At 63.9% G+C, this 24,643-nt stretch overlaps 1 protein-coding gene across 8 annotated transcripts in view; it reads right to left on the reverse strand.

The window, feature by feature from the left end:
- MCF2L (MCF.2 cell line derived transforming sequence like) overlaps positions 1 to 24,643 on the reverse strand; it is a 127,038-nt gene that overhangs the window by 54,379 nt on the left and 48,016 nt on the right. The window contains exon 1 of one of the 8 annotated variants that reach the window (XM_059144743.1): positions 23,056 to 23,613. The exons of 5 other annotated variants lie outside the window; for them this stretch is intronic. In XM_059144743.1, the coding sequence (XP_059000726.1) occupies positions 23,056 to 23,158 (103 nt within the window). In that variant the 5' untranslated portion in view covers positions 23,159 to 23,613. Of the gene's footprint in view, positions 1 to 5,386; positions 5,696 to 19,195; positions 19,362 to 23,055; positions 23,614 to 24,643 lie in introns of those variants that run through there. 2 more of the 8 variants (XM_059144744.1, XM_059144748.1) reach the window with 2 other exon arrangements.

Raw genomic sequence — 24,643 nt, forward strand, 5'->3', positions numbered from 1 at the left:
CCACGGGAGACGTGGACGGCAGGGGTCCCTGCCCACAGGGCCCCTGCGGCGGGCACCGGGGGACGGCCATTGTCCCCCCAGAAACGCAGCCTTGCACACGCACACGCACGCAGGGACGGGACATGGAGGCTCCTGTGGGAAGAGCACACGGGGCTACACAGGCAGCATGAACGCGTCGGAACAGGCACAGACCCTTCGGTCAGGCCCGGCATTTCCTCAAGACCTTGTTTCAGAACCCGACCCGAACACTGGACCCCCTGTTGGAGGAGACGGTTCCTGACGAGGGCTCTGAGCCCCCCTCCACGTCCTCATGCCCTGACTTCCGTGTTCGGGAGCCGCGGTCGGGCTCCCCTCTGCCCCGAACTAGCTGAGCCCACGTGAAAGCCCTCCTTGTCTCCAGGGGAGCCCAGGCCCCCACGAACAACACTAGCCCAGAGCACTAGCCCTCCTTGCGTTCACACCACCTTGGGCCATTCTGGATCATTCTGGACCATTCGGGACCGTTCTGGCCCCTCCTTGGGCCTGCCCTGCTCACCCAGCCCTACTGGCTCCGGAGGTCCTGGCGTGGGTGAGGAACGCCTTCATACCCTCGGTGCACGTAGGTCATGGCGTCAGACCGGGCAGGGGCAGGCCCCACACTCAGGAGGCCCCACGTGGCCCTGCCTGCTGTTTCCACCCTGTCCCTGCCGGGTTCTGGCGCTTGAGGTAGGAGGAGCCGGTGCCTGGAGCCGGTGCCTGGAGCGGGTTTGGATTAAGGAAGGGAACATCTGTGCCCCGCAGGGGCCGGGCTGCGGCTGTGCTCAGGGCGAGCAGGGCCCCGGTCACACGGCGCTCCGCCCGCCCTGGGGATCCCTATCCCTGGGCCTTTGCTCCTGTCCCTCTGTAGCAGCGCCGGTCCAGCCCGAGCGCCCACTGTCTCGGAGGCGCCTTCTCGCAGGCGAAAATGACGGTGGGCCTGGAAACACCTCAGTGGGTTCCCCCGCCCCCACAGATGGGAGGGGGAGGTCAGGGACCCAAAGCAGTGGGCTCCAGGCCCCCGAACAGCACCCGGCCCACAGGCCAGCCTCCCGAATCCTGAGGAAAACCATTCACCTGCCGGCTGGGGTCCAGGTTGACGGGGGTGTCCCCAGCCGCCGGGCCAGGGCTGCTTCTCGGGGCTCAGGGCTGCCGTGAGGGTCCTGTGGAGCCAGACGGCCCCGTTTGTGGAACGGTTTTCTGCAGGGCTGTGCGAACACAGCCTTTGGCCAGCGAATGCGTCCTCAGTGCATGGGCTCTGGTTTTGCTTTAAGGCCCACGGAGGTGAGCACAGAAACGGGCTCGGACATGCAGGGGTGGGTGTCCGGGAGCCGGGTGTGGGTCCCGCCCTGGACACAGCCGCTCGCCTCCGTGTGCCACCAGCGAGGCAGACGAGAGGGGCCTGGGAAGAGCTGCCACAGCACTCCATTCAGGCTGCCTTGTGTGTCACAGAACGGGGGTCACGGCCCGGGGCCAGGCCACCTCTGGGCTCAGGCAGGTCCTGACTGCAGCTCTGGCCATGGGACCTGGAGCCCCTGGAGCCCAGAAGGGTCCTCCTGCCACAAGCGAGGGCCTCCTTCACCGGGGTCCCCCCCAAGGCCACTGTCACACACCTGTCCTTCTTGGACGGCGGACAGGGCTGGCCCCCACTTCTCCCAGAACCGCCCAGCAGTGAGATCGAGGACCAGGCCCAGCCAGGAGCTCCCTTTGAACATTTCTAGGGTTTGAAATTCCTGAGAATTCTGAGTCACACGGCTGTTCAGTTTGACAGAGCACAAGTCCTCCTGGGCCCTGCCGCCAAGTGTGCACCTGTGTGGGTTTGGGAACCAGGATGGGGCCTGGAAGGTTGCCAAAGGCCATGCCCCGAGGGTGGGGGACCAGGCGGGAGGCCGACCTCCCCTGAGGCAGGAGCAGGTACGCAGGCTCCCCGCTGGCCGGAAGCTGCGTGGCGGGAGGGTTTGGGAGGCTGAGGCCACCCCCCGCCCAGCGCCCACTGCCAAACGAGTGTTAGCACAAGGAGGCTTGACAGGGGTGACCTGTGCCTCTCAGACATGCTGTGCGGCAGCGGCGCGCAGACCTGGTCACAGTCAACAGCAGATGGGTCTTAAGGCACAAATATTGGGTCCAGCCACAACACTAGAGCGTGTTTGCTCGTGAAGCCGCGAAACCACACTGTGCCACGAGAGCCACAGCGAAGCCCTCCGTGCTCAGCGCCCCTGGGAGCCCGTGACCACAGAGCAGGACGGCGGCATCTCGCGGAGCGTCTGGAGGGGCGGCACGGGATACACTCGTGGCCATGTAACAGGTGTTCAGTGCCCAGAATGGGATGGTGGCGCAGGAGGCTCATGGGACCAGGCAGGTGTCGGCCACACCCGCCCAGCGCAGGCAGCCAGGTGGGGCGGGTGACTAGGACGGCAAGCCAGCGGCACCCAGAGCTCGCTGATGGCAGCCCTCGGCCAGCTCTTGCCTCAAAGGGTCTCGGCACGAGACAGCCGCGGACTTGTCATTCCCGTAATGCTCCTGCTGCTGAGCTTTCTCTGCTGTCCCAGGATAGAGAGGGCTCTGCTTGGGTAGCCTGGATAGGGACCCAGGACAGGGCCAGGGCCGTTTCTGGCTAGGGTTATGACCTCGCGGACAGAGCCATGGGCCGTCCCTGCAGGAGAGCCATAGCCCATGACCCTGGGAACGCCAAGCCCAGTGGCTCCTAGAATAGCCCCAGGCTGGCCCTCTGCAGAAGGGTGCCGTGTGGACCACCCCGGAGGCTGAATAGGCTGATGCCGGAGGATCTCAGTGAGCTCCCGGAGCCAGGGAGGACAGCAGGCTCGTCCCGTGTGTCCAACAACCCCCACCCTTGCGCACACACAGAGTCAGAACAAGGTGTCCCGCTCCTCAGAAACGCACACTCTGGGTTGGAGCAAAAACAAATCTTGGGGCGCCTGGGTGGCTCAGTGGGTTAAGCCTCTGCCTTCGGCTCGGGTCATGGTCTCAGGGTCCTGGGATCGAGTCCCGCATCGGGCTCTCTGCTCAGCGGGGAGCCTGCTTCCCTCTCTCTCTGCCTGCCTCTCTGCCTGCTTGTGATCTCTTTGTGTCAAATAAATAAATAAAATCTTTAAAAACAAACAAAAAAACAAATCCCGTCAGCCCCAGGGCAGTATGGGTGGCAGCACATTGGCCACATGTCCTGGCTTTGGGCTGAGCGTCCCCCAGGCCCACGTCATCAGCCTCAGCATCTCCACTGGCTCTCCGGTGGCAGGCACGGCCCACGTGTCTCACCCGCGCCGCATGTAAACAGCACACACGCAGCACACACGCACACCAGGGACACACATGCCCCACTCCCACACCTGTCACCGCTGCTTAAAAACAAAGCAAATGTTTCTGACCGAGTCTTCCTATTCGTCAACAGATCAGGAAAATCATCGTCTCTGGTCCTTCCTCAGGGCTGGGCTCACAAGCACCCTTCCTCTGGACCTGCCCTCAGAAGGCGGCTCACAGGCCACGCATGCGAGAAGGGGAGGCATGGCGGGGCCCGTCCCTGACACCGGCAGTGAGCTCCTTCCAGGAATCCCAGGGACTCTCCAAAATTCTTCCCTGAGCTGTAGACGTGCACCTTGTGCCCACGTCCTAAGCCCCCAGAATTCTAGAAAGCTACAAGCAGACAAGAGGCTGCACTAACCCTCATGGAGGCCTCACACGTCTCATCTACTCTGGGCCTCACCACGGCGGCCTGCGAGAGGGCTGCCACAGCTGGCAGGGCAGGGACACGGGGCCTCACAGACGCTGGCCCCCGGCAGCCCCCACTCCGCTGGGCACACACACGGTCCAGCGTGCGGGAGGCAGGGACAGGCGCTGAGGGCTGGCTGTGGTGGGGAGAGGTCACGCAGCACTGCTGACCTCACGGATGTCACAAGGACAAGACGGGAGGCACCTCAGCCTGTGGCGGGATCGTGGCTCCCACCCCCCATCCTGCTCCGCAGTGTGAGTCACCCTGGGATACGGTTACGCCCGTGGCCTCCCCTTGGTCTCCTGTTGACTCAGGGCAGGTACGAGCCACTGCTAGTGCAGACGTGAGGGGCGGCGTGGGCATCCTTGCTGGTAAACAGCAGGTGCCAATCAAAGCCGGCATGACGTGTTCTGCAGCAGCCGCGGGAGGAAGACCCGCTGTCACGTGGACCAACAGCCGCCTCCTCCTCAGGCAACAAACGCCCTTGTTTGGAGAAGCAGCCAGTGGTCTGTGGAGACGGGAGACCCCCCACCCTGAGTTACACCGGAGCCCCCCTGCTCCCTTGACAGCCGGCGCACCGCGGAGGTAACGTCTGCTGGAGGCAGTTACGGGAACCAGAGCCGGTCCCCACTGAGGAGAACGAGCTCATGTCCGAAATGACCGGTGGCCGTGCAGAGTAGCCTCCTGGAAAGAACACACGTGCGGGGTGCCAGGCACCCCGAGAGCGCGGCCCGCCCGCAGCCAAGCCGCACGCAGCATAGCGTGTCCCGCAGAGCCTCCCGCGCCCTCCCCGATGGGCCGACCGCAGACCCCAGGTCCAGCTGGGCTCGCCCCACGTGCGGCGCTGCGTCCGGCCTTCCCTGCGGCCCCCTCCGTGGCGGGCCCGGTCACGCACACCCGGGGCCTCTGTCCTCAACCTGGGGATGGCGGATGGTCACCTACTGCTACTGGCCACTAAGATCTAGATCTGGCTGATTCATTCAAATCTACGGAAACAGAGGATGAGCTCTTTGCCACCGTCCCTCCGGCAGAAGCACCTGCTGGAAAACGTACTTCCTGACGAATAACTTCAAAACGAGCGCCCGTCACCCTCAGACCAGCAGCAAGGAAACGCACCCATGCTCACCCTCCAGCCCTGGTCTTTGTTCCTCGGGCACCCCAGTTGGCCTCAGAGGTGCCCACACCCCCACTGGGGGCCGGAGCAGGTCCCACGGAACCCAGGTGGCTGTTACCACGGGGGGCCGGGGGCCCAGGCCTGACCCTGCTGCTGGACAGCCTCTGTCAGGGTGTCTGGGCACCGGCCGCCGTGGGGACCACAGCGCAGCCCGCCCCCAGGCCCCGGAGTTCCTGGCAGCCGCAGCACCAGTGTGTCTCCTGGAAAGCTTGAACAAAGGCGCCGCTGGGAGAGCTCCTTCAGCTTCCAGGGTGCGCGGCTTCAAGCGGGCCCGGGCACCCCGCAGGGCGGGAGGGAGTCGCCAGACACAGCCCCACCCCCGGAGCGCGTCCCAGCCGGGACCCCACGGACAGGGCCGCCAGCCTCGGTCTGCACAGCCCTGCGTGGGCACACTTGCCGCGTCCCCCGAGGGCCCCTCGCCTGCCCCCCATGCGCTGCCCCCCAGCCCCCGCCCGCGCACAGCCCAGTCGCACCTGTGCTGTGTTGGTGCGCAGGAGAGCCACAGCCCGGAGGTGTCCTGCGACAGCCTGGAGATGAGGCTTAAGGTCATGCTGTTGCCACCAGCGCCCCGGCGTCAGGAGGCGGCGGCCTGTCTCCTGGAACGCCCGTCCTGGGCGCACAAAGGCGGCGGGGCTCCATTTCTGGGTGGCCCGCTGGCCTGGTCCCAGGGCCTTGGTGCTGGGTCCGCAGCTCTGGAGGGACGCTCCCTAGACGCACTGGCCAGGGGCAGCCCAGCCCCCGCCGCGCAGCAGCTCCTGCGGCTCCGGCTCCAGCCCTGCCGCCCGTCTGCACCCTCCCTGCGGGGGCCCCGTGCCCAGCGCAGCCGTTCCCCAGCGGTGGGCGGGGCAGGGTCTGCACCTCTCCTGCCCCGCCTGGATCTGTCCGTCCCCCTGTCTGTCTGTCCTGGCGCCTGTGCTCCTCGCAGAGCTGTGTGTGCTCAGCAGGCAGCTCTCCGGGGACCTCAGACGCCCCCAAGGGCTAAGAACTTGGAAAATGTAAGGGGGAGGGGGACCCCCTGGGGAGCTCGTTAAGATGCAGGTTTGGTCTGGGCTGGAGGTGGCGCCTGGCTCCCTGCTAAGGGGCTCCCAGGTGACCGAGGCCGCTAGCGGGGTGGGGGTGGGAACCAGGTCGTGGGCAGGAAGAGCCCGAGCGGAGGGCGTGCGTGGAGCTGGAGCCCAGGCCCCAGAGACCGTCCTGAGTGGGGTCAGGGCAGTAGCCTTTGCGGGCGTGGGCAGCTTTTACCCATTGTTGGAATATAACATCAGGACTCGGTTCCCACCCGCCTGCGCCTCGGGTAGCAAGGTTGCACACACCCATGCTGGGGGCACGCTCACCGCCATGGCCGCTGCCCTCGCCCGCTCCACACCCCCCTTCGCACCTGTCACGTGGCCAGACTGACCTGCTGGACAATTCCAACCCCCTCCTTCCTGTGCACTGACCCTCCAGTCGGGGCGGGCACAACACTCCGGCACTGCCCGGGGACAGGCAGGGGGACAGCAAGCACAGCGGGGGGCAAGGCCCTGGCTCGGGGGGACCCGCGGCTGTACCCGCCAGCATCACCCCTGCCGGGGCCCCAGTCGCACCGCGGACCCTGGCACGGTTCCCCCACAGCACCGTGCAGGCCCCCAGCCAGGGACACCTCGAAGTCCGCACACAGAGAGGCCCCACCCCGCTGAGGAACCAGCAACCCCGGTGGCTCTGGGAAAGAAGGCATCACACCAGCAGGTCCGCCCCCAGAGGGGACAACACAGGGGCATGTGGTAGAGGGAGGAGCTACCGCGGTGCTCCCCCCACCCCCACCCCGCGTCCACACACCAAAGCCTGGGAGTGTGGCCTCAGGGCGGCCAGAGACAGGCTGTGCTGAGGAAGGCAGCAGCTGCCGCAGGCCGTGACCTCAGCCAGGGCTCTGCACCTGGGCCGGGCCGGGCGGGCTCCTCTGGTCCTGTGTCCAGGAATGACAGCCACGCCTGGCCCGGAGCTCCCCCACAGCCTGCGGGTGGACCGGCCTGGGCGGGAGAGGGGTCTTCCGTCTGGGCCCGCACAGCACCCTTTCTCCCAGTTGCTGGAGAGAGCGGGTCCCCTGGAGGGAGGTGGGGTGCGGCCCTAGCTCCGGACCCTTGGGCTCCCTGCTGACCACGTCCACGGCCGGCCCTCCAGCGGGGCAGCCCATACCTCCCAGGGAACACACATGGTTGGGCCTGCGGAGCCGCTGCTGTCCCGGTTCGCACGGCAGGTTGGGCTGACACGGCGGCCCCGGCCTCCAGGCCCCAGGCCCACAGCTGAGGAAGCAGGGCAGTGGGTTCCAGGCGACCCCCAGTGCCCCCCCAGTGCCTCTGCCGAGCTGCCAGGAGGTGGGCCCTCGGGCTCAAGCAGAGCGAGCAAGCCGGGTGCCCTTCAGAAGGGCAACGTGGACTTCACAGAGGAAGCAGCTGGCGGAAGGTCTTCCCTCGGCAGACACGGGGGTCATTCACCCAAGAAACGCGTGCCCGCTGCCCGGGGGGCTCGGGAACAGTGAGCGAGTGGTCGGACTCCAGCGCCTCACCACGGGGTCGTGGTGCGTGAGCTCCGTCCCAGCCCTGGCCATGGTCAGAGAAGGGCCAGACGAATCCCAAATTGTTAGTAGGATAGACCAGACTCTCCGCCCCAAACACCCATGGAGCTGACCCATCACTTACTCTGAGCTTTTCCCCCACATGTATCCTCCGAGGGGCCCTTCTCATGTCCCTCCCCCACACTGTGACCCGTCCTCATGGCCCGCAGCCGAACACCCGCAGCCTCACGTCTGCCCCGTCCTGCCCTCACACCCCAGTCTACTGTGCTCACACCTGCCCTAACCGGGTCCTCGGGCGGCCCCAGAGGCCTGGCCTCTGGCAGGTTCTCCCTGCTTCGGCACTTCCCTGCTTCCGGCCTGGCTCGCGCGTGTCACGTGCGTGTCACGCGGCTGCGGCCCCGGGAGGGCTGTGGAGGAGGAGGGCGCGCAACGGCGGCGCGCGGGCGTTCTCTCCGCGGTGCCTTGTCCGGGCCCGGCTGCCGCCCTGGAGACCCCTCGAAGGCAGGTGCGCCCCACACGGGGGTCACAGCCGCACACGCTCCCTGAGGTTCCCGCGCCTGGCCCTCCACCACGGTCCCCACCGCCTGCGGTGGCTCCTTCCTTGTCGCGCGGGGGCCTCCTTCTCATCACGAGCCACCCGGCCGTCCGAGGACCTGCGGCTCTGCGTCCGGCTTCCTTCTCTGCAGCGCAGAGCATGCCAGGAGCCGGGGCTGCAGGGCAGGGCGTGCGGCCCGAGGGCCACGTGGCCCTCTCCTGCCGGGTCTCCGGAGCCAGAGGCCAGCTCTGGGAATGGCTCAGCCGCCGGAGCTGTGCGGGGCCTCAGAGGATGGCCGGGGGGCGGCACTCCGCACTGCGGGGACAGCTGAGCTTGGAGCCCGGAGTCGGGGCAGAGACACATCTGACAGAGGGCTGACCGCGGGCCTGGAGGACGGGCATAGCTCTAGGGTTTGCGGACGTCAACCCTGATCAGCCGACAAGTGGCTTTTCTCAGAAACCGGCAGAGTCCCAGAGCCCGTGTTGTGTCAGCTTTGTGTGACGGGCAGTGAGGCCACCGGGACCAGAACTCCAAGCACAGAACCCACTGTCGGGCCAAGAAGACTTTCCCTTAAGATGGACGTGTTCTTCACAGGGTTGCGGCAGATACTCAAAACGCGTTCAGAGACGAGAGTGACAACTCAGGAGCTCCACCCGCAGGCCGCAGTGGAGGGGACAGGAGGGAGGCAGTGTCTGCGGAGAACCGAGGGGTGCGGGCCCCACGGGGTGGGCAGAGCGTGCTGACTGCTCGGTGGCCGTGCCGTGGATGCGCGTCTCGTGGGGCGGTTTGCAAGACTTTCATGTCACCAGCATTCCCGGCTGCTCTCCCTGAGAGGGGTTTGGGGGCCTCTGGCTACCTCCCCGGGGAGAAGCCTAGTGACACAGAGGCCCGGTCTCTTCAGAGCTGAGGGTATGAGTGCCCACAGGGGCCGCCTCGGCCTGAAGCAGGTGACATGCCACTTGGGTCCCCAAACAGGACTTGTTGACTCATGGGTGGAGCGCAGTGACTCTGGCCACAATCCACAGTATCCAGCAGACAGGGTAGGTGACGACGGAACATTGAAACACAAAGTGTGAGGATGAGGCTGCCCAACCCCGAGTACCCACAGTGCCGAGTACCCACAGCATCAGAGTACCCACAGCCCGAGTACCTGCAGCATCAGAGTACCCGCAGCTCCAAGTACCTACAGCATCAGAGTACCCGCAGCATCGAGTATCTGCAGCATCAGAGTACCCACAGCCCTGAGTAACCGCAGCCCGAGTATGTGCAGCATCAAAGTACCCGCAGCCCGAGTACCCACAGCCCTGAGTACCTGCAGCATCAGAGTACCCACAGCTCAAGTACCCACAGTCCTGAGTACCTGCAGCATCAGAGTAACCACAGTCCTGAGTACCCACAGCATCAGAGTACCGGCAGCCATGAGTACCCACAGCTGAGTACCGCAGCACTGAGTACCCGCAGCATCAAAGTACCCACAGCATCCAAGTACCCACAGCATCAATGTACCTGCAGCTCCAGTACCCACACATCAGAGTACCCGCAGCCCTGAGTACCCGCAGCATCAGAGTACCCACAGTCCCAAGTACCCGCAGCTCCAAGTACCCACAGCATCAAAGTACCCACAGCCCTGAATACCCACAGCATCAGAGTACCCACAGTCCCAAGTTCCTGCACCTCGAGTACCCATATCAGAGTACCCACAGCCCCGAGTACCTGCAGCTCCGAGTACCCACAGCATCAAAGTACCCGCAGCCCTGAGTACCCACAGTGCCAAATTCCCGCAGCCCAATTACCCACAGCATCAAAGTATCCATATCCCTGAGTACTCATAGCTCCAAGTACCAGCAGCACCAAGTACCCACCCGCAGCCCCTCCATGCTGCTACCTGACTGATGCAGGGCTTGGCACTGATCCCTCCTCATCCTGGGGTGCAAGAAAAGCTAAGCCAGGCACAGAGTGATGTCCTCATGGACAAACCTGTGTCCCCTCGAACCCTACAGCAACGCTGACACGACGTGAGCATGGGCTCCAGGCCCTGAAAGACAAGGATGCGGAGGGCAGAGCCTGCTCCTGCCCGTTTCTGCCAGACGACACGGTCGGGGGCTGCTTCCTGCACGCAGCACCAGCCTCCGGCCCCTCCCGCTCCCGCACACCACCTGCCTTGTCTCATCACCACGGCAACGCGGGCCAGCAGGTGTCCGCTCTGCGGGGCAGCAGGTGAAGCTGGACACGGTGGCCGCTGGGTCCCTTTTGCAGCCTCCCTCCCCTTCCTCCCCACCCCGCACTCAGCCCTGCTTCTCTGGATCCTCCCGCTGCGGCTGCTTCTCCTGAGACAGTGCCACCCCGGGTCAGTCTGCTCCGCCCTTGGCCTCTCAGGCTTACTTTCCCTCTGACTCCAAACTGGCTGTGGCGGCCCATCGCCAGGTGAACGCCATCGTGCAGACCCAGCCTCCTAATCAGGCATCGGGGACCCCGACCCCACCACCCGGACCCACTCTCCACTCGCCTTCCTCTTCCACATCGGTCTTGTACTTTCTCTGCACATTTGTCGGGGCATGGAGGGGTGGCCAGGGAGCATCTAGGGACCTGGGTGCCCCCCGCCCCATGCAGGTCCCTGAGCAGACACGTGGCCCCCAGGACCCCCCGCCTGGTGTCTGTGAACTAAAGAGAGAGGCTCTGTGTGCCTGGCTGGAAAAACACACAAGCCGCAGGAACCATCACCTCCACGATGAGCTGCTTCCTCCTCCAGGCAGGGCCTGGTACCCATCGCTCCCCTCCAGAGGACACAAGCTGTGACCTGGTGTGACCTGGCAGGAGCCCTGTTCTCCTCCAGGATCCACAACTTCATGTCACACACCTAACGAACCTGGACGGGCTCTGGGGTTGGGTACACATGGCAGAGAGCAAACACAGCTGGAGCTTTAGGTTAATTAAAATGCTACCGTAGGCATGGACACTGGCAGGGCGAGGCTGATTGCCTTCACGGCACACCCGTGGGTCCGGGAGCGAGGGGGCCTCGCCTGCGGGAGCTGGGGGCGGCGGGCAGGGGGTGTCCGGGACTCAGATGGCAGCTCTGGGCTCTTTCCACTCTGGAATGGCAGCAGTGCCCCCCACCACACCGTCTGGAGGGCACAAGCCGCATTTGGTGGGCAGAGTCCGGAAGGTGCAAAGAGGTGACCCATGCTCTTTGGGGCAGGACCACAGTGGCCTGGGGCTCAGGACCACACCCCGACCAGAGCTACAGATTCTAACACCAAACCGAGCTGCATGTCGCTTTCCTCTTTGGAGAGTTTGGAAGGAAGTGACTTCGGGTGGCACACAGAAGCCAGAGCTGGTGTCGGGCGTGTCTGAAGGCCTGAGCGGGAGTTTCGTGGGGGTGGCGGGGAGGAGCCGCCGAGAGGCAGGCAGGGCCTTGCCACATGAGCCAGGAAATGGCGGGTGGCTGCAGCCAGCATTGGAGCCCAGCAGGGTCAGTCTCGGAATGGGCGCCAAGGGGCTTGTGCCATAGGCCCTCGGATGCGCATCAGACAAAGAGGTCCACGGATGTGGGAGAGCAGATGGAGGGATGAAAGTGGCCTCGGGGGACCCCTTAGGAGAGATGCCATGCACCCACGGCGAGTGTGCCCTAGATGAATGAGTTCCATATCACAGAAAGGGCAGGACAACGGTCCCATGGGCTCCTAGGTGTCCTGCGGGGTCTTACAGTCTCCTGCGGGGTTTCGCGGGCTCATGGCGCAGCCACACACACAGAAGCGGCTCCAGCCCATGGTGACGCCCCAGGGGCCCCTCAGACAGCGGAGGCCTCAGAAAAGCTCATTTTTAAACTGTCCTTTACTTTGTGCCCAGAGGCCCTGCGGAGCCCAGGGACCTAGAGAGCCCCATGACGAGGCCATAAGGGAGGAGAGAGGCGGGACCCTTGGCTCGGGAGAGTCTGCGGGAAGAAGACCAGCGCACGGGTCCAGGTGTGTGGACAGGACAGAGGCCTGGGCCATGTGGCTGGGTCTGGGGCCCCGGGACTGTCCTTTGTGGCCTGTTCACTCGGGCCCGCCCACCGCGGCAGGGGCCTCATCTGCGGCCTCGGGAGTCCCAGTCTGTGTTCCCACAGCGGCACCGAGGCACCCTCCACAGTGGCCCATCTGGCCCACGTGACCCCAGGGTTGGCAGGCAGCAGAGTCAGGGCTGCGACCCCCTGGGCCCCATTCTCCTTCCCTGCAGCCCCCGCAGGACGCCGATGGGCAGCTAGGGCCAGATCCCCCCTGCTGCCTCCCGCTGTCCCTCCTGGCGTCACGGGGGGCGCTGGCCTGGACCAGGATGAGTGGCTGGCAACTTGCTACAGCCTTGCAGAGACCTTGAGGGGACAAAGTTAGGTCTTGGTGGGCACAGTCTCAGACCACACAGATGGTCTGGGCTCTGGCACTGGACAATGACAGGCACTGCGGCGCCCCTGGTCTCTGAGCCAGTGCTTCTCTCCCCACTGCTCCCAGCGCTCACTCCACACGCGGCAGCGTTTGCTGGTGCAGACCAAGGCCGAGGGCGGCGTGCCAGGTGCCGGGGCCCCAGCTCTGCGGGACCCCACTCTTCACCTCCGGGTTATCAGAGGGCCCCTGCTGAGACTGCGGAGCCCTAGTGGAGGACGGGGGACAGACCCATGGACAGACGGGCTCCTTGTGCATCCGAGGACGATATGCAGCATTAGGAGAGGTTTGGGGGGGGGAGCAAGGCGTCCCTGCCACTGACCTTGGGCAAACTCCAGGGGCCCCGCGGCTCTCTGAGAAATGTGCCACTGTGCCCATCTTATAGATGGGAAGACTGAGCCCCCTGCCTCAGTGCACAGCAAGGAGGGGGCCCACTGGGGATGGGAACCCAGCCAGCAGGCCCCAAACGCCACCCGGGCACACAGCGCACACCAGCTTGTCCCAGACGGCATTGTCGGTCTGTAGGGTGCGGAGGCCCCGCAGAGTACCCTGGAAAACCCACACTGCCATTCTCAGGCCTGCCTTCGGCCTGAGATGAAGGGCGTGGCGGGGGTCTGGCTGCGGAACAAGGTCTCACGCACATCCCCAAGCAGCTGGAAGAGGTGGGCAGCTTCCCAGGGCGAACGGAAGGCTTGAAGCTCAGGAAGGAGGCTCCAGCCTCAGATGCGTTCCCTGGCACCGTCCAGACTCTGGCCCAGAGGCCCTGCTTGCCGTGACACCGCCCACAAACCTCCAGGTCAGAGCACGCACCCGACTGGGGGGGGCAGGTAGGTGCGGAGGGCACTCCCAGGATGCAGCCCCGGGGGGCATGGCCGCCAGGGGCTGCAGATCCCACAGTTCTGAGCACCCCTCTGGGCTTGGGGCCCGCAGTCCGCTCCTCCGGTCGGGATCCCAGCTCCGTCCTCACCCACTCAGCCCCCAGCCGATATTCTCTTTCCTCTGTGTTGCCCTCTGCTGACTAACCATGGACTCTACCTTCATGCACCCGATTCTGCCCTTTAAAGACCACCCTCATCCTGATCACTCTTATCCTGGAAGCACGTCACACCCTCTCCCCGAGGACCTCGCCACCACCCTGCTCTGGTGGGACACCCTCTTGGCAGGCATGTCCCCACTGGTGCCCCAGCCCAAGTGTGCACGGCCCGCAGACCCCAGGAGGGCTGCTGCGCACACAGCTTCCACGGGCCGACCACGCATGGCTGCGAAGGGACAGTATTTTCTCACGGGACAGAGGGAGCCTGGAGCCTTCACACCAGGACATCCAGCAGGTTAACCACCCAGAAGGGTCCCTGCTTTATCCCGGAAATCGCCTGAGGCCCCCCCACCTGGAGGCAGGAACCACCCCCCCACTCCCCGCAGTGGGGCAGAGGCGGCCCAGGGAGTGGCAAAGCATGGTTTTCCGAGAAAGGGACGGACAGATGAAGGAGGCGTGGAGCAGCAGCTTCCGAAGGGTCTCACCTCTTCTGAATGGAGCCTTCGAGATCATTGCACAGCCTTCGTGCAGTTGTGGCGGAGGATCCCGTGGGCCTAGTGCCCTGGGGCAGTGCACAGCTTTTGGACATGGCCACGCCACACCCGCTTTTCCACTGTAAGTGAGGTCAGTTTATGCAGCAGGTCTGTGTTTTATGTGGTTTTTATTGCAGGGAACGAGTCTTGTCCACAGGCTGCCGCTCCGGCGCTCCCGCTGTCCCCAGCTGCCCACCTCGCCAGTGTCTGTGAGGTCACGGCTGACCCGCCACCCTTCAGACCTACGTTCCGGCTCTCACAGACACTTCCGGTCCTAAAGGAAGGACCACCTCCTCCTCTGATGTCCGTCCCCTCTGCCCCCCAAGTCCCAAGTGGACCTCCAGCTTCCTCTGCTGGCTTCTCCATCCCCGGAAGACATGCACGCTGGGCCCCTCCTCTAGCGTCTCCCCGGCAACCCCGCCCCTGGGCTGCTACTGTCGTGGCTCAGAGCCCCTTGCACGGCCTGCACTGTCCCCAGGTCCCACCCCAGTCTCTCAGTAGGCCACCTGCTTCCACACGCACATCTCTGCCTGAAGCCCCTGTGTCTCCGGTGAGAACTCGAGGTCCTGCGTCCCCGGCCATGGTCACATGCGTCCCCGGCCACGGTCACAGCCACCCGGAACCCCATCTGCACCTTGCTGCTCCCATGTTCATATTAACACGTGTGCTCCCTTCCCCGGCGTCCTGAGCTGCAACCGTTCTGGGCATGATGCTTGGCGTGGACTGGGGTTGACCGAGCAAGGCCAGACGGTGGGTGCTTTAGGGTTGGTGCTGTGCCTGGCTGTGGACAGAGACAGAGAGCGTTGCCTTTCGTCTTGTTCAGAGCTCAGATACAGTGTCAAAGTCAGTGCTTTTAACTCCGGAGCATAAACAAAATCTTTGCTGTTTCCCATGTTGTGTTGATACAACATAAAGGGACTGATTAAAAGAGCAGCTGAGGGTAGGTTGAATTAGTAAGTGCCACATGCCCCCCGAAAATCGCACCCCAGAATGTTCCGCATCCGCTTCATAAAGGAGACCCGGTTCAGAAGGTGTGTGATGCGGCGTGCAGCGGCTCCTGCAGTAAGCCCCGCGCGCTCCAAAGTCCGCCCCACGGAGCAAGGACCGGACGTTCCGGTATGGCCTTGGCGGCAAGAGCTCGGGTTACTGCTAGGGCACATTGGTTTCTAGTAATAAAAGTAATACTTCCCTTGTTTTAAATACAACGAGATCACTGCAGAAATCGTGTTCAAGGCCCGAAATCCCAAATGTTGGCCAAGCACGACTGAGGGGGTTTGTGGCCGGGACGGGGACAAGCCGGACTCTCCGGCAGGCATCCTGGCTGGAGCACGGGCACCCCCCAAGGCCGCCTGTTGCGTCCCACTCCCGCAGTCCCCACGAGGCTCTGTGCAGCTGTAAGGCTGGGCAGAAAAAGCAAAAGCCTCGTGAACATTTTAAAATGCAAATTTCAATTGCATTTTAAGCTGTCCATTTAGGACGCCTTTTTCATCCAATCTGTACACAACTATCTGACAGATTTCTGGAAGCTTAACAACTTCCGGTTATGTTTCCAACATATCAATGAAACTGTGCTATTTAAAAAAATGTGCTTTTATTCCCCCAAAAATGTGTAATGCAACTGGAAAACGTGACAGAAAGGAGTCCATGCCATTCAGGAAAACACCCCAAGATCAGGGAAGCTGCTGAAGGGGAAGGCCTCTGGCCAGCTCTCCCAGGGAGGTTCACCATCAGGTTAGCTCAGGCCGTGCTTCCTGGTGCCAACACGCCTCCAGCTCCCTCCCCTGTGGCTGCCAGGTGCGGTTAGCCAGCAGCAGTCTTAGCCAGCAGCAGTCGTGGGCCCCCGTGCAGACCTCGCGGACCTTCCGGTGGCTGCCGGGGCCACTTCTCCCAGGGAAGGGGCAGGAGTTTCCGGGAGTCCCGCTTTAGTTCAGGAATCTCATCCCTGGGCTTCTCAGTACCCCAGGGAGGTCCTTCTGGCTCTGGATTCTGATCCCAGTCTCCGCGGCGACCACGCAGGCTGATACTTCCCTGCTCTCCCCGCAGCAGCACGCGTGGGCCCGGCCCACGGCACACGCTCTGGGTCTGTGGCCAACAGAAGGAGAGCGGCCCTTCTCGGCCTCGGAATGTCTGGTGAATTCATTTGCTCTCAGCTTAATACAGAAACCTGTTTCTTTTCCTGAAGACTTATTCCCATATAGAAGTCCCAGAGCACTCCGAACTCCTCTTTCAAGCGATCTTGGAAAATAAAGGTTTCTCTGCACAAGTGAATACGTCACAGGCGTTCTGAACGGCCCTGGCAATGGGCTGCACCAATGCCCCCCCTCGACCTGCCGGCCCCACGTGCAGGATGGGCGTCTGCTGGTGTTTCTCAGCATGCGCTGTACTCTCTGTGTCTGAAATGCCTGCCTTCTCTAGTGACACGGGGAAAGCCGTCTCCCTGCCGCCAGCCTCCAGATGCTGCGGGGTTCGGGGCATGGATCCCACAATGGGATTTACACTTGCGCTGCCAACCCGGCTTCTAAACCCTCCGGGTCTTTGTGCACAGGATGGTGTCAACGAGCAGCTCCGTCGCCATGCTGCAGCAGGGATGGACCATCTGTGTGCAGGTCCCAACCACGGGACTGATGGGTCAGCGTGAGAGCGTCACCGAGCCCAGTCCTTGTGTCTCGCACGGAGCCTGCAGTCAAGAAAGGCCCCAGACACTGAGCTCGAGCTCCTGCCAGATGCACAAAGTCCTCTGCGGGGTCCTGGGGCCGCTGCCCATCCGTGTGCCACCACGCACGCACACATGGAGCCTGGTGGGAAGGGTTCACGCACATCGGTGCCAACTTGACCTTTCTGCTGCCGTGTTTGGGAAAACACGAACACAGGGGAGCGTGAGGTGCCTGGCACCCCACAGAAGCAGCCAGACCCAGACCCAGAGCACCAGCAGCTGGTGACTGCGGCTCGGCGGGAGTTGGGGTGCAACCCCCCTCCCCGTGACACTGGGGACAAGGCTCGCTGGGGAATCTTGCCCCAGCTCGACAGACACCCACTTTCTAACACTCCCGTGACTGCATCCTCAGAGTGACCACATCCCAGAAAGGTTAGGGTTCCGGCTCTCACATCATGCCCACGTGACGGCACCTTCGGTGACACTCAGGCCAGGTCCAGGCTCCTGCCTGCTATACAGACGCCCCTCGGCTGTGTCCCCAGATCCCGCTCTCAAGTCAGAGCGCGGGACTGCCTGGTCCCGGGGCTCTAAGACAGCAACCCCTGACCCGCTGCCCTGACTCCAATTTCCAGGCAAGAGCTCTGAGCCACCTCCTGTGACGTGGCCACCGTTCTCGGTCTCAGGAGCTGTGGCGCGGCCGTGGAGGGCTGGACTGGGGACATGGAGGAAAGACGAAAGAGCAAACGGACTGAGGATGAAACCAACGTCTGCTGCAGGTGGGCTGGGGGCCCTGGGGGACTGTAGCGCTCCCCTTGCGGCACAGAAGGGGAGCCGACTTTTTGGACAGAGGGGCTTCTGGAAAGTGGGGCCAGGGCAGGGGAGAGATGTCTCCTCCAGAGACTCCTGCCCGAGGGGACCAGAAGCACCGCGAGGCCCTGCCCCTGCCCAGCCCCGGCCACGAGCCTCCCTCCAGGGCCCACCCCGTGCCGTCACCTTCCTCAGGCGAAGAGAGCCGGGCGTGTGATGTCTCGACCCAGAGCACCGGCCCCTCACACTACAGGCAAAGCTGCTCTACGGACGGTCCTGCCCCACGGGACTCTCGGGCTGGGAGCGCCACGTCCGCGGGTCCTGAGCCACAGGCCACGAGCTGAGCCGCACGGGAAGCCTGTACAGTCTGCAACTTCCTTTCTTGGCACAACACAAATGGAGACACTAGCCTTGAGTGGGCGGCTCCCGTTCGCAGCGGCCTCCGTCCCCGGGAGACGCGGCCGGGGCTGGGCAGGGCTGCTTTAGACACCAGGTGGGAAGCAGTGGACACCTCTGTCCCCTGTGCTGAAGGCTGTTTCACCTCCTGTGGGCTTGGGCCACTCACTGACTTCAGCCCTTAACCCCCATGGATGCGCCCGCCCTCCCTCAGCCTCAGTTTCCCTGCAGGGACAGGCATGTGATCACTGTACAAACGGATCCAGAGGCCAGGCCTCTGCCCCGCTCTGCTCAGGAGCCAAGCCCCTCTCGGAGTTGAGCCAAGCGGCCCTCTGGGGGCCCTGGGGGGACCTTGCCAGGCCCATTACCTTCCTGCGCCCTCCCACTGCCACCATCGCAGAAGCAAGAGCCATGGTGCCAACTGTGGGCCCCGCGGCCAGTCCAAGGGCCCGCTCACGACGCCTGCCAACGCCCACATTCCTGACAGCCCCCGGACCAGCACCATTTCTGATGACTACGGCCGGGCCCTCCCATCTGTGGCTCAGACGAGACAGCGAGGCACGGCTTTAACCGCCACGAAGCTCTCCGTCAGCAATGAGAACACAGCCCCCGTACCCAAGGGAGAGCCTGTCCTCACGAGCTGTGGTCACAGAGACCTCAGGTGTCTTGTCCCAGTCGGACAGCAGCAGCCAGCAAGGAAGCTGCGTCCCTCTCCACACCACAGCAGCTTTTGTGAACTTCAGGGGCGAACGGAGGAACCGTCCATGGACAGGCGACCCGCTCAGCACCCGTGCACAGCTGGGGCCCCAAGGCTTCCCTGGGCTCTGTCGCTCCCAGGAAAGTGGACCACAGAAGCACCTCTATGTCCCCAAAGCGCTGTGTCTCCAGCACTTGACCTACAGGGCTGCCGACCGCCCAGTAGTCACCCACGGGTCACTGCGTGAAGGGGATTATCGGTACCAAGCCGCTGTGGCTTCTGTTCTGCACACACTTTGCGTGTGGACCTCTGTCCACGGAGCTCGAACGAGGTGGGCTCAGCTCTGACGGGCTTGGAACTGGCTAAGCTCCCTGCTGTCCAGTTCAGGCCAGCCTCGCGAGCCACAGGGATGTCCCTGGCTTTAGGCAGCCACTGGTGGGCCTCAGAGTCATCGAATGATGACTTCAGATGAAGAGTCGTCTGCCTCCCACCCCACTGCCTGGGCGCCCCTTGCTCTGGGGGTACCGCTCGCTGGTGACTCACGAGATCGTCCTCCTTCTGCAGGGCAGATGCGGAAAAACCCTCTCTAGGAGGCCCGGTCGCCACCGCCGGGGCCCTGGGCGTGACCCGCAGGACAGCGGCTTCGGGACCCGGGGACTCACCTTCAGCGACTGACAGCAGCCAGGTGCACCACTCAGAATAGACATAGTAGCTCTTCATCTCTGCCACAGAGATGCGGGGGGCGTGTCCATCCCCCATGGTCTGGGAGCACCAGGAAGACGCTCTCCACTGCGCCCGGTCCTGCCGCCCTGCGCGCTTACCCACCAGCCTTTCCCACTGAACTTTGCTCCCTAAATCTGCGTGAGGGACCAGCTGACTCTTTACTTCCGTTTCAGCCCTGAGCTGAGACCAAGCACTGAGGGTGACGGCCGTCCACAGGCTGACAGCTGCTCACCCCACCCGCGTGTGTACACAGGTGTCCCGGCCGGCCGGCTCTGGGCACCGGAGGAGAAAGGAACGTCTGGGCCCGCCTCGGCCTCGGTTCAGGGAGAAGGGACATCTCTGCGGTGCGACTCCCCATGCTGCCATGAAGGGGAGAGACGGTCGGCCGCGCGCAGGTCCCACGCTGCCCACAGAGACACGCACGTGCCGGAAGCCACGTGTCCTGGCCCCACCCACTTGCATCTGATAAGGTCTGGCGCACCGGACACCGGAGACGCTGGGAACAAACAGAGGCGGCGGCCGTGTTTGCCGAGGACGGTGAGCAGAGCAGAGACACGGCACCTGCTCCAAGGCCCCGCCCGTGCTGTCCAGCTCTCTGGGTCTGCAGGTCTCCCACACATCTGCGGCGGGCAGTGGGAACCCCACCCAGAGGCGCCTCTCGGAGTTCAGCCACGTCTGAGCTGCCTTGTGCTACCACCGCTGCAGGCCCTGCCCCATTCACTGCACAGTCTGGGCTCCACAGGGATGGGGAAGGGCGCCCCGGCCAGCAGGCAGCCAGCGAGGCTCCCCGCTCACACTGCTGCCCAGGCCCTCGACAGCGGGTGCCCAGGACCAAGACCCCACAAAGACCCAGATGCCTGGCTCCCAGACCCAGCGGGAGGCCTGAATCCCGCTGAAGCCACACAGGCCGGGAGCAGATGGGGCATTTGTGTGGGCGTCAGAAGCCGTGACTTCAAGTTGCCCAACGTTTAAAATGATGAAAACACGGATAATCACCAGGTTTCTCCAGAGCAAGGTACCTTTCCTTACCAACAAGTACAGCCCGCAGGCAAGACTCAGCACAAGTGTTTCTTCTGAATAAACACTTTAAGCAAAGCGGCGCACTGTCCTCACTCCCGCGGGTCTCAGCAGCCCTCCCGCGAGAGTTCCGGAAAGTCAGAGGTAAACCACCCTCTGCTGCCGAAAGCTCCGGAGAAGCCGAAAGCCAGGTTCACAAAGCCGGTTGTCCTGAAAACCACGACGGGCAAGGCCCTGAGGACCGGCCGCCAAGCAACAACGCATCCTTAGCTGCACACTCACAGTCCCTTGGAGGGCCCTCGCCTGTGGCTGTGGCCTCCGCCTCCCACACTCACGGGGAACACGGCCCCACAGCCTGTGACCAGGCCACTAGTCCCGTGCTGCGCGGCCGGCAGCCCTTTTCCCCGAGAGCCAGTCTAAGTCACGGTCAGACCCAGACTCCGCCGCCCCCTCTGGGAATAGCGGGGAGGGACAGAGCTACCCTGGCTGGCTCTGGAAAGGGCCTCAGTGCAATTCACGGTTACGCTTTCAACATTTTTGGGTGCACTGATTCTCTAAAGGAAAAGAAACACTCAGAGACCGTCACCGTCGAGGGGTCTGATGTCCCCAGTGTGTACAGCTGAGCCCTGGTCTCCTCCAGAATTCTTTCCAGAAGAATTTCTTTATCTTTTCTTGTTCTTTTCCTTTTTTTTTTTTTTTTTTGCATATGACCTTGTGGTCAAATTTTTTTCCTTTTTTGCTTCAGCTACCAGGAAGCTCAAAGGGACATTCTGTGATCACGTGCAGTGATCGATTCACCTGGCTGTGCCAGATGTATTTATTCGCTTCTTTTATTTATTTATTTATTTACTTTTAAGATTTTATTTATTTACTTGACAGACAGAGACAGTGGAAGCAGGAGAGGGAGAAGCAGGCCCGCAGCTGAGCAGAGCGCTGGGTGTGGGGCTCGGGCCCCGGACCCGGGAGCCCTCCGCGATGGGCGCTCGGGCTCTGCTCTGGGGAGCGTTCTGTGTCGGGAGAGCGACAGCTCCCGTGGGACAGAGCGGAGGTGACAGCCCAGAGGTCACCCTGACCTCCAGCGGGTTGATGTCATATCCATCTCTGGCGATCAGAGTAAACTGTGATCTCGCAGTGACACACTGTGCCCGCGTCCTCCACCGACCGGGAAGTCTGGCCACGGTCATCTCCCTGCCTGATGGTGCTTCTTCCAGGGCTCGAGCCACAGAAAGCAGCCTGGCGAGGTCTGTCTGCGGGGCGCAGAGGCCGGCCCAACCCCGACCCCCGCGTACACATGGGTTTGGAAGGAGGAACTGGACACACTCGCAGGCACGAAGGAAAGCGAAGACAACGGTGCTTCTCCGGGAGCAAGAAGCTCCCAGCAGGGGCCAGGACACAAAGGCCACACCTGTGGGTCAGGGAGACTTAGCTGGGAGACGCCAGGAGGGTGAGGGAGGCCGTGAGGACCTCATGGAGCCCTGGTGACCCGGGGCCTCACAGGGCCCTGAGCACTGAACTGCCCGTGGTCCACAGTGGTCATGAAGACCAGCACACATGGCTTCAAAGGGTTTTAACGAGCACCGAGGCGTAAAGGAGAAGCCCGTCCCGTCAGCCGCCTCCTTCCCTGCGAGAGGACACCACTGGGACACTAAATCCACCGTCCGGGACACATGGCTGTCATGTGGGGACATGCTTAGGCCGGAAGTCGGCCTCCTGCATGTGGCCTCCAGCTGTCAGGATGATAACCCCATCCTTCCGAGGTGGGGGTCCGCAGGGCCACCCTCCTGGGGACAGAGCTCAGATCCCCTGGAGCCAGCATGGGTCTGGTCAAATGAGTCGCCCATGCGTGTTTGCTGACCTCCAGAGAGCGGACTTGGGGGGAGGCCGGGGGGGCACAGACGCAGCATCCACACCCCTGGTGAGCATGGGCCTGGGGTCCACCTGGCCTGTCGCGACAGCCCCACTTACTCGACAGAGCTGGCGGAATCCACAAGAGGGTCGAGGCCGTCACTTGAACCCTGAACACGTGCACGGCGGCCAGTGAGTGTGGGACGACCGCCAAGCCGGGCTATGGGTGTGAGCTCTTCCTCGCCCCCGAGGGAAACTGAGGAAGGGGTCCACCCAGGACAAGTGCACACCCCCACCAGGGGCCGCCAGCCAGAGCAGGTCCGCGCCCCAGCCCTGCAGGCAGACGCACAGGTACTCCAGCCCTCTGGGGACGCTAGGTGGCCGGAGCCAGGCCCCACCTCCCCACCGGGGTGGACGGACGTTGGGCTCGCTTTGTGACTCTGAGGTGTTTCACCTCACAGACATCAAGGACATCTGTCCAAAGCGGTGCCCATGGTCACAGAGTTTGGCTCTCCCAAGGTCAACAGCAAAGCTCAGGTCTCCAGGCCCCTGAGGAGGGAGGGGTCCTCCCGGGAGAAAGGACAGAAATGAGGGACAGGGTCCCGGCCCCGGTCCGGGCTGTGACACACCCCGGCTCCGCAGAAATCAGTTCACGAAAACGTGACTTTGAGACCCATGAGAATTCCCAGTCCTTCTTCAGGGAGACGCTGGCCCTGCAGCCGCCCCTGCTCCTGGCAGGGGAGCGGCCCATGTCCGGCAGGGGAGCGGCCCACGTCCGGCAGCAGGACAGGGAGGCCTGAGGCCAGGGTAGGTGCCCCCCAGGCAGTGAGGGCACCACGCACGAGCCCCTCACTCACGTCCGCCCCGTCCACCTGCCCGCTGGAGGGACCTCCACGCAGGCCCGCGCCCCAGGCAGCAGCATCCTGTCCCCCCTCACCTGGCTGTGAGCGCCTCGGGGCCGCCCAGCACCGTGGAGGCCGCAGCCGCAGCCGACGCCGGAGGCCCCTGAGAGCCCCCCGAGGGGCCCCCCTTGCGGCCATCCTGCTTTCTCCAGGGACGCGCTCGGCAGCGGAGGCTTTCTTCTGCGGACGGGCTCGTTCGTGCAAGGGCCGAACGGGGTCGCGGCGCCCTGCAGCCTTCCGCTGGGAACAGTCGGAAACAGGCGGGTGCTGGCGGCGGGGAGGAGGGCGCCCCACCCGGTGCGACACGCCGCGCTGGGCACACGACCTCCTGTGACCTTGCTTCACCAAGTCCCGAGGAAGCACAACAGAGCGTCCAACCCGCTCGCCGGGTCCCCAGCCTCCACCTCCAGGCTTCGAGCTGCACTGAGCCTGGGCACGGACAGAACCACCTGCCCACGAGGGCGCCCGCAGAGGCTGCCACCAGCCCCCAACCCGTCCCCACACTGCGCAGGACACAGACGCACAGCGGTCTGCGCGCAGGTCTTGGGCGTTTCCTTCCTCGGAAAGGGGCTTGCGCTGGCCGGGGCTCCCGGGGTCAGGGACCTGCTCCAGCTGCCCGGGACAAAAACACCTTCCAAGCTCAGGAAGTCTCAAGTTCAAACAAAGAACTACAAGGGAGGAAGGGGGGGCGGCCCCAGGCCTTCTTGAGAGAAACCGGTAACTTCCTCCAGCGTGACCCCTGCCTGCTGCCCAGCGCGGGACAAAGGAAACCCTAGTGCGGCTTTGCTTGGCGAGTCACACTTCCCGCGACGCCCAGCGTGGCCCGACGGCTCCGGACCCTGGCGCCCGCCCCGCTCGGGGGGGCCGAGCTCCCAGCCCTGCCCTGACTGTCCCAGAGCGTCCTGCCGCCTGGGGTGTGGCACTGGGAAGGCCTCCCAACCTCACCCCTCCTGCCGGCCGCTCATCCCACCCCCACCCTTCCTGCCCGCAGCTCATCTCACCCCCACCCCTCCCCCGCCGGCAGCTCATGCGGGGCCACGGGACGGAGGTGCCAAGGGCCCGAGTGCGTGTGTCTTATGCTCAAGGTCACAGGATAGAAGCGGACAAAGGGTCGGCACTTGGGTCTGTCTGAAAGGCCACACTCGGCCCCAAGCACCATGGGTGCCAGAGCAGGCCAAGCTGGGTTGCCACCATATAACGTTTGTGTCATTGAAGTGCCTTGGTGCCCACCCTCCCCCCGTCAGTGTTCCAGGCTGCGGGGACCCTTCCTGCGGGAGCTGGAGGCTGGGGGGCTGAGGGGACTGTGTCTGGCCCGGGGGAGGCAGCGGCCCCGGGGCCCACGATCAGAGTCTCTCACAGCTCTGAGCAGGACAGGTGCCCAGGGCGCGAGGCAGGTGCAGGACCCATCACGTCTGCTCCGCCTGCACCCCCACCTGGGCTGTCGCCGGCCCTGAGTTCCCGGGGACGCAGCAGGTGAAGCTGGCTCCAGGGCCCGCATTGTGAGAAGCAGCGAGGACGGAGCCGAGCTGGGGCTGTGCCCAGAAGTGAGGGGAAACCGTGACTGGGCCTCAGCGCCATCCACCTCGGCCCCTCCACGCCAGCCTCCCGGCGAGGCCGGCCCAA

This window comes from Mustela lutreola, chromosome 13 (genome assembly GCF_030435805.1).
Source record: "Mustela lutreola isolate mMusLut2 chromosome 13, mMusLut2.pri, whole genome shotgun sequence".
Taxonomy (NCBI): Eukaryota; Metazoa; Chordata; class Mammalia; order Carnivora; family Mustelidae; genus Mustela; species Mustela lutreola.